The 19,905-nt window shown below is 44.9% G+C and overlaps 3 protein-coding genes and 1 non-coding gene across 4 annotated transcripts in view; 1 reads left to right on the top strand and 3 right to left on the bottom strand.

The window, feature by feature from the left end:
* Psmc5 (proteasome 26S subunit, ATPase 5) overlaps nucleotides 1-4,601 on the bottom strand; it is a 6,959-nt gene extending 2,358 nt beyond the window's left edge. Inside the window, exons 1-2 of the mRNA XM_021177868.2 lie at nucleotides 4,506-4,601; nucleotides 3,791-3,862 (exon numbers count right to left, since the gene is read on the bottom strand). Of these exons, the coding sequence (XP_021033527.1) occupies nucleotides 3,791-3,862; nucleotides 4,506-4,559 (126 nt within the window). The 5' untranslated portion in view covers nucleotides 4,560-4,601. The remainder of the gene's footprint in view (nucleotides 1-3,790; nucleotides 3,863-4,505) is intronic.
* LOC115032596 lies at nucleotides 492-599 on the bottom strand. Its single transcript, XR_003838241.1, has one exon. It is a non-coding gene; the product is annotated as a U6 spliceosomal RNA (small nuclear RNA).
* A 34-nt stretch (nucleotides 4,602-4,635) lies between the features above and the next one.
* Nucleotides 4,636-11,492, top strand: Ftsj3 (FtsJ RNA 2'-O-methyltransferase 3). Its single transcript, XM_021177867.2, has 21 exons — nucleotides 4,636-4,959; nucleotides 5,038-5,130; nucleotides 5,290-5,395; nucleotides 5,855-5,901; nucleotides 6,003-6,082; nucleotides 6,832-6,931; nucleotides 7,017-7,211; nucleotides 7,285-7,400; nucleotides 7,500-7,604; nucleotides 7,685-7,785; nucleotides 7,940-8,020; nucleotides 8,109-8,255; nucleotides 8,329-8,464; nucleotides 9,338-9,519; nucleotides 9,637-9,754; nucleotides 9,825-10,099; nucleotides 10,207-10,292; nucleotides 10,381-10,480; nucleotides 10,566-10,749; nucleotides 10,826-10,920; nucleotides 11,011-11,492. Exons 2-21 carry the CDS (start codon nucleotides 5,064-5,066, stop codon nucleotides 11,201-11,203), a joined length of 2,514 nt encoding a protein of 837 aa, XP_021033526.1. The 5' UTR covers nucleotides 4,636-4,959; nucleotides 5,038-5,063; the 3' UTR covers nucleotides 11,204-11,492.
* Nucleotides 11,493-11,496: 4 nt separating this feature from the next.
* Ddx42 (DEAD-box helicase 42) overlaps nucleotides 11,497-19,905 on the bottom strand; it is a 31,426-nt gene continuing 23,017 nt past the window's right edge. Inside the window, exons 14-18 of the mRNA XM_021177866.1 lie at nucleotides 19,283-19,559; nucleotides 18,016-18,242; nucleotides 15,669-15,779; nucleotides 13,728-13,829; nucleotides 11,497-13,112 (exon numbers count right to left, since the gene is read on the bottom strand). Of these exons, the coding sequence (XP_021033525.1) occupies nucleotides 12,438-13,112; nucleotides 13,728-13,829; nucleotides 15,669-15,779; nucleotides 18,016-18,242; nucleotides 19,283-19,559 (1,392 nt within the window). The 3' untranslated portion in view covers nucleotides 11,497-12,437. The remainder of the gene's footprint in view (nucleotides 13,113-13,727; nucleotides 13,830-15,668; nucleotides 15,780-18,015; nucleotides 18,243-19,282; nucleotides 19,560-19,905) is intronic.

Genomic DNA, 19,905 nt, shown 5'->3' with positions numbered 1-19,905 from the left:
TCTCTCTCTCTCTCTCTCTCTCTCGACAGGGTTTCTCTGTGTAGCCCTGGCTGTCCTGGAACTCACTCTGTAGACCAGGCTGGCCTCCAACTCAAGAAATCCGCTGGCCTCTGTCTCCCAATTGCTGGGATCAAAGGCGTGCGCCCCACTGCCCAGCTTGGCTGAGACTTTTTTTTAATTATTATTAAATGTTTTATGGTTTAAGAGGGTTAGATTTCATGATAGCAAAACAAAGGCATAGGGGTAGAAACAGCTGACCAGTAACATCTTTTTTTTTTAACTTTTTCCAATTTTTTTATTAGGTATTTCCTTCATTTACATTTCAAATGCTACCCTGAAAGTCCCCCATACCCTCCCCTGACCCTGCTCCCCTACCCACCCACTCCCACTTCTTGGCCCTGGTGTTCCCCTGTACTGGGGCATAAAAGTTTGCAAGACCAAGGGGCCTCTCTTCCCAATGATGGCCGACTAGGCCATCTTCTGCTACATATACAAACATGGAATGCTTCACAAATTTGCGTGTCATCCTTGTGTGGGGGCCATGCTAATCTTCTCTGTATCGTTCCAATTTTTAGTGTATGTGCTGCCGAAGCGAGCACTTGGCTGAGCCTCTTAAAGGCAGGTTTAAGTTGCCTCTTTAGCTTCTCCAGCAGTATCTGAAGACCCTGTCCTGTCCTCTTTAAGATTTCATAAAGATGGAGGGATGGCTCAGCGGTTAAGAGCACTGCCTGCTCTTCCAGAGGTCCTGAGTTCAATTCCCAGCAACCACATGGTGGCTCACAACCATCTGTAGTGGGATCTGATGCCCTCTTCTGGTGTGTCTGAAGACAACTACAGTGTACTCATATAAATAAAATAAATTAATTAAAATTAAAAAAGGATTTCCTAATGAGCCCCAGGCAAGTATCACAAAAGGCCCACCACTTTTTGTCCAGGAAGAACAAAATCTAATGGAGAGAACTATATTTTGCTCATGGGAGTGGCCTCTGGAGAGGTAACATGGTATGGTGGGAAGGTCCTAGAGTGAGAAGCCTGAGTTCTGGCCCAGTTGCTGTGAGTTAAGGGAAGTCAGTTCCAAGCTGCAGGTCTTCTGAAGTATGTATATAGCCTGGAGTGACTGCAGAAAGGAAGTCACCAGGGAAGTGACACACAAACCATGGTGTGTGTGTGTGTGGATGTGTGTAACAGACGGGTGTTAAGTGATTTGTAGGGAAAGTGAGAAGAATGGAGGGCACTTTAATTAGAGAGCAGGAAGAGGAGAAATACAGGAGGGAAGAGCAAGATGAGATGGTAAGGACATTTGAAAAAGTCACCAAGGCATTACTACCTACATAATATATAATGCATATAAGCCGTGGCTATACATGTAGTTAAATGCAATTTTCCCATCTGGATTGATAATGCTCCATTCAGGACTGGTTAATAAAAACCCACCACGTCTGAGAAGCCACCTAAAACACAAGCAATTTCTATTGCTCGTGGTGCCCCTCCTCCCGAGGAGTGAAGCACGACTCCATTGCTGAAGGCACCGTTCACTTCACACACAGGACCCAGAGCACTTGATTTGGCTGCCTTCTCCCTAAGGTGCCACACAAGCTTCTGGGGGGCGGGGGGGGGGGCGCAACTAACAGTTCTATGAACCACGATTACCGTGGTGGCGCCCAACAGTTCTCAAACTGGACTTGCAGCCTGCTTAACAGGAGGAAAACCACGCCTGGCATTAGAAACATAGCCAACTACGCTGGGCTAGTTAAGTTATGAATCTTGGAGAACCGACAATCACTTTACCTGCATAATCCCCAACTGAGCGCATTTACTACAGACAAATGGAGTTCTAATCCCTTCTCAAGAAACTTCTCTTGGCAGCAAATGGAGACAATTACAGACAACCACAACTGATCAAAATGTAGAGACCGGGACTCTCGGTGGCTGGTCCCAACTGATGCACGGACAACACAAGCCCTACACCTGAGGCTCGGAGTTTCAAGATTCTAGGAGCCAGAGACAAAAGTTTGCTGGGAGACTGTCTCTTAGAAATGTCAGAGAGGCCGGGCGTGGTGGCGCACGCCTTTAATCCCAGCACTCGGGAGGCAGAGGCAGGAGGATTTCTGAATTCGAGGCCAGCCTGGTCTACAGAGTGAGTTCCAGGACAGCCAAGGCTACACAGAGAAACCCTGTCTCAAAAAAACAAAAAAAACAAACAAACAAACAAAAAAGAAATGTCAGAGAGGCCACACTCATGAAGTCTCATCAATATGGCTGCTTAAATTAAGGAAGTCCTGAACATTGATGACACCAACGGACATGCTTGGTAACCCGGAAGGGAGAGGCTCATTCATGGGGCCTCAACCCTAGACAAAAAATTAAGGGCTACTGAGAAATGCTAAGAGGACAATAGACTTCTCCAAGGAAGAACCCCCATTTGGTTATCCAATACCAAGTGAGCATATACATACCGGTAACACTATATAGACTGAACAGGTTGTATTTAAGTATTTAGGGTGATGGTGGTGATAAGGATTTCAAAATATAAAATTAGGAAAAACAGTTAGTCTAATAGGTAGGCATGATGACACAGGCTTGTAATTCCAACCCTAACGAGGCTGAGGCTGCAGTCTGGGCTATACAATGAGATTCTATTTTAACAAATCCATTAAATAAACAAAAATAAGACAAAGGCAAGACAATAGAAGACGACAGACAACAGCATCCACTCTCAGGCTTCATTTCAGACGCAGGAGGGATGAAATCACACGGAGAAGCATTAAAAAGGGATAAAAACCATACTGGGTGTGGAGGCTCATGCTTTTATCCCAGCACCTGGGAGGCAGGCGAATTCTGAGACTGATTCCAGCCTGGTCTACATGGGGAGTTGCGGGTCCATGGTGAGACATTTGTCTAAAGAAGAAAAAGTAAACTAAACAGAAAAACTGCAAATACGCCTGAGGTTCAGACATTCTCTCTGACTCTCGCTCCCACTCCACCTTTGGCCAGTGGTTCCTCTGCAGGTGGTTGTGTTTTCCAGACAGGGTTGTACATAATCCAGACTGGCTTCAAACTCAAAACACTGCTCCTGCCTCAGCTCTGGAGTGCCAACCTTACAGGTGTAAGGTTTGACTCTTGGGCCTGGAGAGGTGGATAAATGAGGCAGCTGCTCCTCTAGAGAACCTGGGTCTGATGCCCAGCACCCTCATGGCAGCTCACAACTTTCTGTACCTCCATTTCCAGGGCATCCTACACTGTCTTCTGGCCTTCACAGGCAAACGTAGGGCACAGACATTAGCTGCAAGCAAAACACCCAAACACATAAAATAAAACGAAAAACCTGGAAAAGCAAGCAAGCAAGCAAGCACACCAACAAAAATCCTAACTAAACACTATTCCCATCAAAGAGATTATCAATCTACCTTACACAGCTTGGTACTTCCTGCCTACAAAGAAGGAGCTGGAGAGATGGCTCAGAAGTTAAGAGGGCTTCTTACTGCTTTTGCAGAGGGCCTGGGTTTACTTCTCAGCACCTGTGGTAGCTCATAACTATCTGTATGTAACTCAAGTTTCAGGGGATCCACTGCCCTCTTCTGCCTTGCACAGACACCTGTATATATGTGATACACCTAAGTTTACGCAGGCATATATACATATACACATAAGAAACAGACAACCAAAGAGCTGCAAACGAACAACATTGGAAAAGAACTCTTTGCTGCACTCCCAGTGGAAAAAGGACACAGAGAAATCTGCACCTACCAGCTCCCATCCTCCACTAGCTCCCTCTGCTGTCTGTACTCACCTGGAGTTCTTCAATCTTGGACAGATAATATTGACGGAGTCCACTGCCTGCCTTCCCCTCTTCCAGTTCCATCTGAAGACACGTGTAAATGTTAAAAAAAAAAAGAAAAGAAAAGAAAAGAAAAGAAAAAGAAGAAAAGAAAAGGCATAAACTACTAAGGGGTAAAGTCAAAGTATTTTTGAGGCACTCTACCATATAGCTTAAGAAACAAGGCCAGGAAAATATCATTTCCTTTTCCTCAGAAACTGGTATCTCGATGGGCGAGGTCTGTGTGTTTGAACTTCGGAGGCTTAGTTCTTGGTTCTAACCCTTCATTTCTGAATCCACTACAAGGATGCAATTACCGCCTACCTTCGAAGACTTTTAGGAGTCTCAAGGGGCCATATACCCACCGAGCGCACTGCCCTGTGGCTAGAGCTACACATCCCCAAGGTTTAACTACTACAGTCAACGGCAGAACGGAGGGACCAAGTCCAGGTCGAAGCCCAGGCCATTCGGCTTGCCAGCTCTTCATTCAGTTTCTACCCACCCCTGTCCTGCTTTCCTCAGGGCGGCGCTGACACAGCAGATCCAGTCCCAGGCAGGGTCGGGTCTGACGTGATCCACCCACCCCTGAGCCACTCGACCCTCTCGCTCGTGGCCACCCCTCACTTCAGATTTTGTGCACTCCGCACTCAGCTGGAATGCTGCCCAGCCACCGCGGCAGAATCCTTACCTGCTCTGGCCCATCAAGCGCCATCTTCCCTCTCTCGGCAGGGACCGCCGGCATCCAAGTCACCCTATCGCGCAGGCGCGGAGGCGAAAGCGTGCGACCTGGGTCACCACCGAGAACAGTTCCGGGTCAATGGGCGGGGTGTGTGGCGGGACAAACACAGTGGCTCTAGTAGTAGAGGCTCTACTGGAGGTCTCTAGTTTTGTGAAGAGATATAGAACTTCTGGTTGATGCTTCCTAGCGTCTAGGATACGAGTTATTGCACTCTACTTCCTAGCCTCTACTTTTAACTTGTAAGACCCGCTGACACAAACATTTTGGCCACACTCAAAATGGCAGAAATCGTGACGCCAGGAACGTAGGAAACGCGCGCAGAAGCGGAAGTACGATTACTGCCTACATGTGCTGCTTCCTAAGGGTTGAAAACCTGCGGAGTTAAGGGCTATTTAACGTCCGGGTAAGTGATTGCTCCACCGCCTGAGGAAGCGAGATCCAGTGCTCGGAAAGACGATCTCACCTTTTTCTTTCTCCCCAGAGTGAGTGATACTACCCCATCCCGCCATGGGCAAGAAAGGCAAAGTAGGCAAGAGCCGGCGGGACAAGTTCTATCACTTGGCCAAGGAGACTGGTGAGTGGGTTCGCGCTGAGGAACAACATACCCGTCTTTTCGCTTCTTCTAATCCCGAGTTCCTTTTCCTTCGAGGGGATTATGGGGTTGTGAGGCTTTCCTCCTAGGAAAGGTCTCCGCAGACAGTATTGCCTTATAAATCCACGCTCCACGATCCAGGTTATCGTTCGCGCTCTGCCTTCAAACTGATCCAGCTCAATCGCCGCTTTCAGTTCCTGCAGAAAGCCCGGGCCTTGTTGGACCTGTGTGCTGCGCCTGGCGGATGGTAACGTTTGGCAGGGGCTGCTATGATGACACGTTCCTGGCACTGGTTGGCTTTGAGTTGCTTTTGGGGGAGAATGGGAATCCGATTACACAATTCAGATTAAATATTCCATAGTATGTGTCTCAAATTTTGGAAGGGAGCGTCATTTTTCCCCTTCTTGTGGGACTGAACCTAAGGACTTAACTCATGCTAGGCAGCCCCTCCACCACCGAGTTATATCTCCAATTGCTTTATTTTGAGACAGGGACTCTGAAAAATTGCCAAGAATGGCCTTGAACTTTTGGTCTTAATCTCTTGCCCTCCTTAGTGGCTGGTAATGCAGCCCAGTGTTGCCATGCCCAACAGGTTGCTTCTTGAATGTATGCATAGACATTTGGCCACTACACTTAACATCCCTTAAGGGGATGAGAAGTCACATTGCCAAGGGATGAAAGGTATTTAAATCTGTCTCTTTCACAGGCTGCAGGTGGCTGCCAAGTTTATGCCTGTATCCAGTCTTATTGTAGGTGAGTGACTCTTGGGTATTTGAGGGGGAGAGGTGGGTTAGGTACTAATTTTGTCCTGCATCTTCCTCCACCCTGTAATACACTGAGTTAACATCTTTTAGGAGTGGACCTGGTTCCAATCAAGCCTCTCCCCAATGTGGTGACTCTCCAGGAAGACATCACAACAGAACGCTGTAGGCAGGTAATAAGACCTCATCTTCTTTTCTTTCCTCTTTATGTGCTGGTGTCATTGCCTATTTATTTATTTATTTATTTATTTATTTATTTATTTATTTTGTGTGTGTGTGGTTTTTCGAGATAGGGTTTCTCTGTGTAGCCCTGGCTGTCCTGGAACTCACTCTGTATACTAGGCTGGCCTCGAACTCAGAAATCCGCCTGCCTCTGCCTCCCGAGTGCTGGGATTAAAGGGGTGTGCCACCACTGCCCGGCTGTCATTGTCTCTTAAGAGTGAATGAAACACTTCCCAATTTACCATGGTTTCAAGCACATGGCCAAAAAGACTGACAATCCTTGTGTACATTTCCATCTTTATTTACAATCAAGTGTTTTCGTTTTTCCTTGAGATAGAGTCTTGCTGTGTACTTTAGGATAGCTAACTGTGGAGCTGAGTACATAGCCTAGTTTGGCCTTGATCGTGCAGTATCTCTCCCTCTGTCTCTTAAGTTGGGATTGCAGTCGAGTGCCACCGTGCCTGGCAGGGATAGTACTGTGAATTGGTGGAAGGATAAGAGATCTAAAATTCTTTCCAGGGGAACTAATTCTAAGCTTGGTGAAGATACATATTTTTTGTTGCTGTTGCATCCCTAGTCCCTGGTGCAGGATGTTGACAATGATGGGCACTCAGTACATGACTAGACAGATGACTGAACCAGAATTCTGTTCTTAGCAATTACTGTGTTTCCATTGCTATAACCCTTTTACTTTCATTAGGCCCTGAGGAAGGAGCTGAAGACCTGGAAAGTTGATGTTGTGCTCAATGATGGGGCTCCCAATGTGGGGGCTAGTTGGGTCCATGACGCTTACTCACAAGGTACAGGGAATGTGGGCTTGGAGGTAAGGGTGGAGGTGGCACATCTCAAGGCTGCAGAGGTTCCCTGACTGTTTCCGTCCTACAGCTCACCTAACTCTGATGGCTTTGCGGTTGGCTTGTGATTTTTTGGCCCGTGGTGGTTGTTTCATCACAAAAGTCTTTCGTTCCCGAGACTATCAGCCCTTGCTGTGGATCTTCCAGCAGCTGTTCCACCGTGTCCAGGCCACGAAGCCCCAAGCCTCTCGCCATGAGTCTGCAGAAATCTTTGTAGTCTGTCAAGGTGAGACATCACTGCTTCCTCTTGACACAACCTAATTATGAAAGCATACTTTTAATCTATCTTCTCCTTTTAGGATTCCTGGCTCCGGACAAGGTTGATGCTAAATTCTTCGATCCCAAGTTTGCCTTTAAGGAGGTTGAAGTTCAGGCTAAAACCGTTACTGAGTTGGTGACAAAGAAGAAGCCAAAGGTGGCTTTGTTATTGTTGTAAGAAGTGGATTCTGAAACTGGAGAACTTGATTATCTAAGATGCAACTGTCAAGTAATTATCTTTATTTCTCTTCCTAAGGCTGAAGGCTATGCCGAAGGTGACCTTACTCTCTATCATCGAACCTCAGTTACGGACTTCTTGCGAGCCGCCAATCCTGTTGACTTCCTCTCCAAGGCCAGCGAAGTGAGTTCCCAGAGTGAGAGTCTCTGGGAGGCCTGAAAACATGGCCAGAACAACATCCCATTCCCTTCCCTCACAAACAGATCTCAATAGATGATGAAGAGTTGGCACAGCACCCAGCTACAACTGAAGACATTAGAGTATGCTGTCAGGACATCAAAGTGCTGGGGCGAAAGGAACTTAGGTACACAGGTGTAAGGGCAACATGATGTTGAACTCTGGGGACCAGGATTTTGTTAAGTTTATGGCTAAAGCCTGAAATCTGGAGTGTGGACTTTAAGGAAGAGACATGGACAAAGATGGAGATAGATTAGTCAGTAATAGTATTTCTTGGGCAGGTCTCTTCTGAATTGGAGAACAAAGCTTCGGCGATATGTGGCCAAGAAGCTGAAAGAGCAAGCAAAGGCATTGGACATCAGGTAAGGAGGAGGTAGCCAGGGTTAGGGAGGGTTGGGTGTGGGATCAAGTGTCTGGGAAAATAAACACACCTTTCAACTGGTTTGCCAGCCTCAGCTCAGAAGAAGAAGAAGGTGATGAAGAAGAGTCAGTAGCTGAGACAAAGCAGGCGCCAGAGGAGGAAGAAGAGAGGGAGGAAGAACAGCTTAATCGGACTCTGGCAGAGATGAAAGCCCAAGAAGTGGCAGAACTCAAGAGGTGAGGGGTCTGAGGAGGAGTACGTGGAAAGTTTTGGAGACAAGCAGGTTAAATCCCTCAACTATCTGATCAGGAAGAAGAAGAAATTGCTTCGTGAGCAGAGGAAGCAGCGGGAGCGTGTCGAGCTGAAGATGGATTTGCCTGGAGTTTCTATTGCAGATGAAGGGGAGACAGGCATGTTCTCCTTGCGAACCATCCGTGGCCAGCAGGTAAGGGAGGGCTGGGCCATCAGTTTGAGGGCTCAGAGGTCGGGGGAAGCATCAAGTTAAATATATTGAGTGATCATGGGGTTTGGTTGTTGTGTTTACCTATAAATACTAGAGGAGAAAAGGAGTACCCGAGACTCCAGAATGCTCAAATGAAACACCTCTAATATGATGACATCAGGAAGATCTATAAGCTAGATTTAAGACCAAGAGTTCACATGACAGGAGATGAAGTTGTAGTGCCTGGGTTACCAAGGGGGCACAATTGACCTCACTGGGTCTAATGAGCACCGTGATTTGGGCTGCTGAAGAACATGCCTTTCAAAGCAATCTCACAGCAAAATGAGCTTTTGTGGTGCAATGGCATGGTCACCTTTCTGACACAGGAGAGGCAATAGAGCAGGAACAGTTTAGTGCCAACTCCCCTTTTATTATGTAACTTAAGTCTGTTTTCCCCATTTGTTAAATAAGAATACACCATATCTTATCGAGAGGTTTAAAAAAAAATGGTTGAGTATTATCCCCAGAATGTTGTGATACTCAAATAGCAGCTCTGTCCACCATGAGAAGAGGCTTTGGGGTTCTAATAGTAGTCAAAATCAACAGATGCAGTTTGATGCCTGTTGAGTGCTCCTTTACTTGGGATCAAATTACACAAATGTGAATTCTGTATGTCAAGTGGCTTTTGAGGGTTTTTTTTTTTTTTTGTAAACTAGTCAGTATGTAGCACCTGTACATTTTAGACAGGTTGGTTACTTCCTAGGTCACAGCTGCTGTGTAGGAACTAATATTTGCCAGTGTTCTTTCTTATTGATGTTGCTGAGCTAAGTTAATGGGCTTGGGAAGATGCTGCCTACGTTCTTGAATTTATTTCAGTTATTAGAGGAAGTAACACAAGGAGACATGAACGCTGCAGACACCTTTCTGTCTGATCTGCCAAGGGATGACATCTATGTGTCAGATGCTGAGGACGATGATGATACTTCTCTGGAAAGTGACCTGGATCCAGAAGAGCTGGCAGGAGTCAAGACACACTCGGATCTGAAGGAGCAGAAGTGGTAAGGGCTCAAGTGCTGCCCTCTGAGACAGAATTAACTAGTGTGGGCACGGACAAAGAAAGGCCTATGAGGTTGGTTGGGTCTCTTGAATCTGACTTCTTTCCTTTGGGTCTACAGCTTGCGGTTTGCTCAAGTAGATGACAATAAAGAGGAAGAAGGAGAAAATCCATTGCTGGTACCACTAGAAGAAAAGGCAGTACTGCAGGAAGAGCAAGCTAGCCTGTGGTTCTCCAAGGTAGAGCTAGGGAGCCTGATGGGACATGGCATTCCCTAGCAGAAGGGATGCTGAGGTTTTCCTATTATAGGACGGCTTCAGTGGGATAGAGGATGATGCTGACGAAGCCCTGGAGATCAGTCAGGCACAGCTGCTGTACAAGAGCCGTCGGAAGGAGCAGCAGCCAACAGATCCACCTCCACCACCTACTAATTTGAAGACTGAGAAGAAATCTCCCCAGTGCCAGAATGAGGCCCCTAAGGAGACAGAAGCCATCTTGGGGACAGAGGCTGTCACTGACCCTGGAGGGGAGGAAAGAGGCAACAGCTCAGATAGTGACAGCAGTAGTAGTGAGGATGAAGACAGGTAAGTGGATGCAGCTGATGGGTTTCTGTGTGATTAATTGCATTAGGCAGTTTTAAATGGGAGGAAAGTAGAAGCAAGGTGGAGTAAGCACAATCTATCTCTTCCAGTTGGAAAGTATCCCGTGGTGTGAAGCGAAGCCGTGGCTCTAAGGCAGAGGAGGATGGGTTTGAGGTGGTGCCTATTGAGGACCCAGGTAAGAGGTTTATACAAAGTGGAGAGAGAAACCAGTTCAAGTTTCAGCGACGAGGATGGGGCTTTAACTTTTGTCTTTCCCTCTCTAGTGAAATACCGAATTCTGGACCCTGAAGGCCTTGCTCTAGGTGCTGTTATTGCCTCTTCAAAAAAGGCAAAGAGAGACCTTATAGATAACTCGTTCAACCGGTAAGGGGCAGCACACTGTCAGGTGCAGTGCACAAAGGCCAACTTTTCCTCAGGTGATCAGTGGCCTGGTGTCCTCTCTACTCAGGTATGCTTTTAATGAAGAGGAGGGAGAACTTCCTGAGTGGTTTGCACAGGAAGAAAAGCAGCATCGGATACGCCAGCTGCCTGTTGATAAGAAGGAGGTGGAACATTACAGAAAACGCTGGCGGGAAATCAATGCGCGGCCCATCAAGAAAGTAGCTGAGGCCAAGGCCAGAAAGAAACGGAGGGTAAGTGGCTGAGGTTGCCTGAGGTTAGGAGTTGTGGAGAAAGGTGTAAGAGACTTTAACTGATGCCTCCTCCCAGATGCTGAAGAAGCTGGAGCAGACCAAAAAGAAGGCAGAAGCTGTGGTGAACACAGTGGACATCTCGGAACGAGAAAAGGTGGCACAGCTGCGAAGGTGAGTTGGCAGAGAATAGTCACAAGGACACTGGGTTAAATAGAGTTCTAGAGAGCAGACCTTTAACCTGTTTCGTTCTTTCTTTTATAGTCTCTACAAGAAGGCTGGACTTGGCAAGGAGAAACGCCAGGTCACTTATGTTGTAGCCAAAAAGGGTGTAGGCCGTAAGGTCCGGAGGCCAGCTGGAGTCAGAGGTCATTTCAAGGTCGTGGACTCTCGGATGAAGAAGGATCAGAGAGCGCAACAACGGAAGGAACAGAAGAAAAAACACAAGCGCAAGTGAGCGGAGTTGTCTGCAAAGACTGAAAGACAGGGAGGGGGTGTACGGTTCTCTCTGGAGGCTTGGTAGGATTGGGAGAGCTGCTACAAGAGTACCATGAAAGCACCGAGGAAACATTTCTTCATCATGTTAGACTGACAACCCACATTTTGGCTTGAGATGGAACTTGGGATGGGAACAAATCTTTTATAAGCCTTCAGGGGGGGTTCAGTATTGCTGGCCTTTATTGTAGCCTGTGGTTCCTTCGGAGTCCTCTCCCACCCTTTTCCAGTATTTGAATAAAAAGATAAAAGAGATAACTTTTCTGATAGTTTAATAAGCAAGCACTTCCCCACATTTCACACCATGGGCTGTACTGTTCCAAGCCATAATTTAATATGTAGCAACTAACTTGTATGGTAGAAACGACAGCCCTCAGGTCCCAGTAGTAAGACATTTACTATCGAGCAAGCAGAGAGGGAATGCACATCTTAAAGAAACCTTCACAAAAATCACAAAATTCAAAGTTTGTATATTTCTTTTTCTTTTATAAACAAGATAGAACAAAAATCAAAATCATTTCAGCAGAAGACTTTTTCTACTATTAGGGCAAGTTTAAAAAACAACAAAACAAAACAAATAGACACTTTGAATGCTACTGTTGGGGTTGGTTTTAAATGGTAAATTTAGCAGTACTCCAGGACTGGATTATCCTGGAATCCTTCCAAGATGATCATTCCTTCAGTCCTAGCCTGTGTCTGGAAGGCTGTCTTTCCTACATGTCTCAGGGCTGGGAACAGTCTGTGGAACCTGCGCGCTCAGGCGTCTGAAAGCACCACTGCTTCCCGAGCACCCTAACAGGGCAGACGTTGGGAATGCCTGGCCACAGCTAAGAAAAAAAGTCCAATTTATAGATGTTTATAAGGTGACATTTTAGTAAAAAATATAAGCTATTAGAAACCTAGAGTGAGTTTTTGTGCCCTAAAAGGCCCTTTCTCCCTAAGTATTCTACTTACCCTCCTTAAAACTCACCCACAGCAAACAAAAGCTTCCCAGCTCTCTGCTTTCCAGGGCCAACTCAGGTTCCCAAGGAAACCTCTGAACACCAGATGAAGGTTTAATCCACTCTCCAGTTCTCCACCAAGGGCAGGGGGTCTGTATATCTTGGACCCCAACCCAGCCCTGAGACGCCTCATTACCAAAATCTTTCTAAAAATAAAATTAAAGACAACTGACGATGCTGGTTTTCACATACCCTCTAACTATCCCATCGGCTTTTCTTTCGTTTGGGTGGCTCTGGAACAGCAAAGCCATCGGGTGTCTTATCTGTCTTGCTGTCCACTTTGTCCATCCTGCTGCTATCCACCTTGGGGTCCATCTTGTTTTCACGATTAAAACCTTCTTTCCTGCTTTCTCCATTCCTGCCATCATTTGCACCCCGGCTCTCTCCGTGTCTGCCGGCACTTCCTCCGTGCCTGGTCTCTCCATGTCGGTGGCCATCAGTATGACGGCTACCACTTTCTGGATAACGGTATCCATCTCCATGGCGCCCACCATCTCCATGTCGATTGCCACCATCTCCATGGCTATGACGGCCACCACCCCGGTTCTCAGTATATCTCTCTCTCTTCCCATTGCCACCCCCAATCCCTTCACGGCTGTTATTCCCTGAAGCTGTGTTGTTGACTCCTTGGGCTCCAATAGAAGGGTAGGTCACTGGGGCACTACTGATATTCCCAGAGTTGTTGAAGCCTGGGATGTTCTTGGTAGAACTGGTGCTGGGGTTGTCAGGACTATTATGGCCCTGCTGTGCTGAATTAGTTGGAACAGAATTTAAGCTTCCTGCACTAGTCCATCCACTTGCCCCTGCAGAAGAGGTTCCGGCCTTCTGGTTACTTAAACTGGCTGCAACAAAGTGACTCTTGTACTGGGACTGAAAACAAAACAAAACAAAAACCACCAGGAATAAGTATAACAAACTTCAATATACAAATAATGTTACAAATGATCGTTAATGATAGTGTACTGAAACTCCACTTGCATATCCAGGCAGGATACTGCTAATGCCTGTATGTGAAAATCAAGTGAACAGAAGGCTCTAAATCTAGCATGAAGCTTACAGACTCAGCTGCTTTCTCAGGAAGGTTTCCTCACTCTTCCAAGAGATACTGTTCAAAGTTGTTGTTGTTGTTTTTTAAGATTTATTTTAGGAAGGGTATAGGGAACTTTCGGGATAGCATTTGAAATGTAAATAAAGAAAATACCTAATAAAAAATTGAAAAAAAAAGACTTATTTTAATTATAAGTGTCATAGTGTTTTTTGCCTGTGTATATGTATGCATGTATGGCACATGCATGCCTGGTACCTGTGCAGGCCACAAGAGGGTGCCAGATTCCCAGGAAGTGAATCAAAGATGGCTATAAACTGCTATGTGAGTGCTAAGAAAACAAACCTGGATCCTCTGCAAGAATACAAGTTCTCTTAACCACTGAACTATCTCTCTAGCCCCATCTTGAAAGCTTTTAAAACGGAATATTTATTTCAGACCTGAAAAGCTGCTTTCATTGCTGTGAGCCTATCTCCCATGGCTCCTGTGGAGGGCTTGTAGGCTTCATAATTGCTCATTACATTGTTATTATTTCCTCGGTCCTAAAAAAAAAAGCAAGCGCACTTATTAGAAAAGCAATTGCAGGAGGAGCTAGAGAAAATACCCAAGGAGCTAAAGGGATCTGCAACCCTATAGGAGGAACATTATGAACTAACCAGTACCCCGGAGCTCTTGACTCTAGCTGCATATGTATCAAAAGATGGCCTAGTCGGCCATCACTGGAAAGAGAGGCCCATTGGACTTGCAAACTTTATATGCCCCAGTACAGGGGGGAACGCCAGGGCAAAAAGTGGGAGTGGGTGGAAAGGGGGGTGGGGGGAGGGGATGGGGGACTTTTGGGATAGCATTGGAAATGTAAATGAGGAAAATACCTAATTAAAAAAAGAAAAGAAAAGCAATTGCAGCAGACAGTCCGATCACACTGAAACCCTGGGTTCAGGGCTGCAGCAGGCACCAGATATTTTTAGAAGTTACTTCCTTTGTGAGAAAAGGTGCAATAATAAAGAGGTATTAAAAACACTTAAGTCATGCCGGGCGTGGTGGCGAACGCCTTTAATCCCAGCACTCGGGAGGCAGAGGCAGGTGGATTTCTGAGTTCGAGGCCAGCCTGGACTACACAGTGAGTTCTAGGACAGCCAGGGCTATAGAGAAACCCTGTCTCGAAAAACCAAAACCAAAACCAAAAACAAAAAAAACCCCTTAAGTCCTCCCTTAATCTAGCACATTTGTTTCTGGGAACCAACTCCAATGATCAGAATGCAATTGTTTTGTGACTGTGTAGTACATGACTATATACTCTATCAATGATATGAGTGCTTATTATATCAACATTCTATTAAGTAAAAATGTTAAAGATGAAAAGGCCAATAATAGCACAATGTAGCTTCACAGGATCTGAAGTGACACCATTTAAAGAGATGAATCTCTAATTCAACTTTTGCTAGCGTGCAACTTTTAACTTTCATTAACTGCACTCAGTTATATTGGCTAAAAACGGAAATATTTGGAATGGCCCCAGCTTATTTAAAGTGCTTAATAATCCCCATGAACCACTAATATTTCCACAATCAACATTACCGTGATATGGTATGGAATACTGCTTATCCAGTGATGCTAAATTAACACTAATGCTCTATCCAAGTATACTGACGGCTTTGTTCCTAGCTTTAAGAATCACTATGACAACAAACAGACAAGCCAGTGAGTGAATGCTTTATGCGATGAGAGACCATCTATCTTATCTTCTCAAATCCTTCTAACCAAAATTTTCAGGGTAGAGACTATTTCTGAGTATAGTTCTAGCTAAGTGACCCTCTTAAGTGTTTTCCAAGCAACAGATTCTAGGCCAGTATAGAGAGGCTTTTAAAGACAGACTACTGCAAGGCGGGCAGTGGTGGCACATGCCTTTAATCCCAGCACCTAGGAGGTGGGAGCAGAGGTGGAGGTAGATAGATCTCTAAGGACAGCTAGCCTGGTCTACAGAGCAAGTTCCAGGATGGCAAAAGGCCTGTCTCTAAAACCAAACCAACCAACCAAAACGGCCAAAACAATAACAAAAAACCCCACACCATACCAAACCAATCATTTGGGGCAAAATTATATACATATATAATCAGCTGGGTCCCCGCCAGTAGGATATTGCAATTTGAGATCCATTAAAGCTAGACTAACTTCCTGAGCAAGCCTAGTCAGCCAAGCACACACATGCTTCTCCCATGGCAGTTTCATTGTGAAACAGCACCACACTGACTCCTATCAGCACAGTAAACACAAATCCCCCGAACAACAGGATTTGGGGCTCATGAGGCTCAGGTACAGCAAATCATCATAATTTAAGACATAGGGCCGATCCCTAGAGTACTGCTGTAGAATAAACTCACCGAATTCTCAGAGCCCAGCCCAGGCCGCTCTCTATAGCCCAAGCCGCCTCCACCAATGTTCAGCTTTTTGCCTTTCCCTCCTTTGAAGCGAGATTTCCGAAACCAGGCATTCTGCAAAGAACACAATTCAAGGTTAAACCCGAGAAGAGAAGCAGACAGGGTTACACACTTAGGTAGGAAGGAGGAGCTTCCTTGTTCATCTTTAGCTGATGCTTTTCTGATGAGAGGGACCATTCGTAGTCAAGTTCCTGTCTTGGCCTTTTGAGGACACAGATGACTCAATTTCTGTACCTTCAACTACCACTTCCTAAGTAAGGACTGGGATCAGAAGTATTTACCACCATGTACAGTTTACATGGCAACAGGGATTTAATTGAGGGTTTCAAGCACACCAGGGAGGCACTGTAACAACAAGCCACATTCCTAACTCCAATATGCCCTCTTTTTGATAGCTTGACATAACAAATTTATCAGTGTGCTTAGGTGCTTATCTAAGGTGTCCCTTGTTACTCCTTCTTCCAGAGCTTTGTGGAAGTACAGTGATTAATAAACATAAAATGTAAAATAACTATTTTACATTGGCCGCGTCTAACTTTAGAGAGGAAAATTATTTATATTTCCTTTTGTAAAAATGATTTATTTTTATTAGTGAGTGTGTATCTGTCTGTGTAAGTTTAAGTTCACCAAGTGTGTGGTACACACCTTACACACCTCGTGTTTGCAGAGGACATTGAAATCTTCTGGGATGGGAGTTACAGGTGTAAGCCACCTAATGTGGATGCTGGGAACTGAAGCAGGGTCTTCCGCAAGAGCAGTGAGTGTTTTCAACCACGGAGCCATCTCTTCAGGCCTGTACTTTACTTTACATCCTAAGACTTCTCAGCCTTCTTACTGCTTGAACCTTTCATACAGTCCCCAACCACATTATTTTGTTCTTACTTTGTAACTGTAGTTTTGCTATTGTAATGAATCATAGTATAAACATCTGTGTTTTCTGATGGTCCTAGGTAACTCCTGTGAGAGGTCATTTGACCCAAAGGGATTGTGACCCACAGGTTGGGAACTATGACTCAATCCTCCTACTGGACACAAACTTACACAGTTAGGAGCAAAGCTTTATAAAGAACAGAAATATTGAGAAATTAAGGAAAAAAGCTAGATGAAATAAGGCTTATTAAGAACTGACTTTAGACAGGCATGGTGGCACACACCTTTAACTCTAGCACTTGGAAAGCAAAGACAGGTGGATGTCTGTCAGTTCAAAGCCAGCCTGATCTAGATAGTGAGTTCTAAGACAACCAGGGCCACATAGTGAAGCCCTGCTTCAGAACAGCAAACAAACAAGCAGAATGCAACATCGCAGGGTTAAAGCTTCATCGGAGACTCACTAAAGTACGGCAGGCTGGGAAAGGTGCTGAGCACAGAAAGCCCAAAACACAAAACACTATGCAAACTATACCCTTCACATATTAGTTTTGCTCTCTATCAAGGAAAAGGTAAAAAAGATCACTCTCCTTTCTTCTGCACTGCAGCTCTCTACCACTAGCGTGACAAACAAGAGTATTCCCAACAGCCCAGCTGTGCTACAAACGGCTAAAACAGCCAGACTGGCTTGAGTCAAATACTTCCTACTATCAGAACTTGTCTTGAGGAATGTGTGCCTAGCACCCAGACCCTGAGTTTAATCACTAGCTTGCAATAAAAAACAAACTGTCCTGAATCAACTTGTTATTTGAGAACTGCACAGAATAAGTGATCCAAGGTATAATTTGGCATAGTATCTTACTTAGTTTTGGAAGCGAGCATATCTGGAAGTGGGCAATCAGTATGGTCAGATGTGAAATGTTAATATGTAAGAAATACTTAAAGCCCATGTCAGAGAGGCAGGGGATGTAGTTCAATAGTAGAGCACTGCCTAGCATGTACAAAAAACCATGGATTTAATGCCTAGTTGCAAAAACAAAAAATGAAACAAAAACAAATAATCACACAATTGTTTCCTTAGTAAACAAATATTTTTTAGCCCTCAAAAAGAGAAGACTTGGGGAAGAGGAATGGGCAAGAACAGTGGGCATCTTTTGACATTAAACTTAGTCATAAAAGTGTGCTATGGGGCAAGTAGAATCTAAAGAAACAGATTTTAGCCCAAAGAAAGGAGCAGTTTTTCAACAGAAAGTATAGAAAGAACGTACACATGAATTGTGACATCCCATGGTGCCAGTCTACATAGTAACCAGCCCTTTCTGCCCATTTTCTTTTTAGGCTCCTATGTTACTCCCTCCCTTGCCCGTTGAACTTCCTTACTCAGTTGTATTGTTTCTATTAACTGTAAGTGCCTAACCCTTACCTGCATTGCAAGATCTAAGAGCTCCTTAGAAACATGTTGGTTGGCTCCTTCCAGGTTCCGTACAAGGTCACCAGCAAAATTGCTGTCCTTTGGAGTCAGTAAGGTATAGGCTACACCCTTCTCACCAGCTCTTCCTGTCCGGCCAATCCTGTGAGTGTGGGTATCAATGTCCCGGGCTACATCATAGTTAATGACTGTCTTAATGGAAGGAATATCCAGACCACGGGCTGAAATACAAAGTATTGAGTTTCTTTTACTTTTTATCTACAGTTAAGAAGGAAAAAAATAATAATCAAAATAACTAGAAATGCTAGATTTCTAATAATGTGTATTTCCCATACCTAGGCAAGCTCATGGATATGAAGCCAAGAATAAAAAGTAGTTCACTCTTTTGGGAGTAACATAAATATAAAAAAATACTGTGGATAATTTTACTGGAATCACACCTGTAATTCCAATACTTGAAAGAGGTAGGCAGAAGGATTAAAGTTCAAGGTCGCCTGGGCTATACGTATATAAGAACTCATCTCAAAAATAAAAACAGAAGCCAGGCGTGGTGGTACACACCTTCAGTCCCAGTACCCAGGAGGCAGAGGCAGGTGGATCTCTGAGTTTGAGGACAGCCTGGTCTACATAAGGACAGCCAGGGCTACACAGAGAAACCTTGTCTTGAAAAGACAACAAAACAACCCCCCCCCAAACAAAAAGAAAACAAACAACCCCTCCCCAACCCCATACAAGTTAACTGTTTAAGGACTGTAATTCAGTTAGCAGTATCATGTTTGCGTAAGGACCTGAGTTCAGTACCCAGAACCTGTGTGTGTGTGTGTGTGTGTGTGTGTGTGTGTGTGTGTGTGTGTATGCATATATATATATCATAGCTTATGTATAGAGGATAGAAAACAACTTGTGGGGGTCGGGTTTTTTCCCTCCACTTTTGAGTCCTGAGTACCAAGCTCAGGCTGTCAGGGCTGGTTGGCAAGTACCCAGTAAACCATCTTGCAGGCCCAAAACACTAGCTTTTAAGGGTAGCCGATAAACTTAACAGAGTAAAGCCAAAGCTTATATTACTAATTTAAGATACTGCAGTGGACATGAGTGTATAACTGTTCCCGTCAAGACATCCTCTGGCTGCAAGGGTACTCTGATGACCAAGAATAGTAAGTGAAGGTGGCCACAGAGCCACTGCGCTCTACAGGTCTCATTACAGAGCAGGGCAACACCCATAAAATAAAGGCTGGGGTTATGATGAAATTCATACTCTTACCTGCAACATCAGTGGCCACCAGGACGGGGATGTCCTTTTTCTTAAAATCTGAAATAACCTTGTTTCTCTCACTCTGATCCATGTCCCCATGGAGCAGACCAAGATTATGACCCTCCTGCTTAAGGTTATTGGCTAGTTCTTCAGCATTGGCTTTCTTAGTAACAAACAAGAGGACACTCCCCGAGGAAGTAAACTCCACCAGACGCCGAGTAAGCCAGTTCCATTTACTAGGTCCGGAATGGAGTATCTCCACGATCTGGGTCACATCTTCATTTGCCTGAGAGGAAATAAAGTAACTAATTATGACTGATGTCACAGGAAACTTCCGAGACTAGGTATTCTATTTTCTACCTGCATGGGGAATAGCTCTGGACAATCCCTATTATCTTCGGGGTTTCCTTTAGTATGTCAAATATAGCTTAAAACTTATTATTCCTTTAAAGCACCTTGCATACCAACTCCCCCGGTGTGTTCATTTCTAATTTGTATGCCAAAATAATCTACAATGATTGTTATAAACCTGTGTTTATTATTCCCTCGGGAGTTCTTTTCAGGGTCTTACCCGCTCACTGTCAAGCAGCATCTGTATGTAAGTACATTAAAAATAAGAGCCGACATAGAAA

This window comes from Mus caroli, chromosome 11, assembly GCF_900094665.2.
Source record: "Mus caroli chromosome 11, CAROLI_EIJ_v1.1, whole genome shotgun sequence".
NCBI lineage: Eukaryota > Metazoa > Chordata > Mammalia > Rodentia > Muridae > Mus > Mus caroli.
The sequence above is the reverse complement of the archived record's forward strand: the minus strand, read 5'-3'. Positions and strand labels throughout refer to the sequence as shown.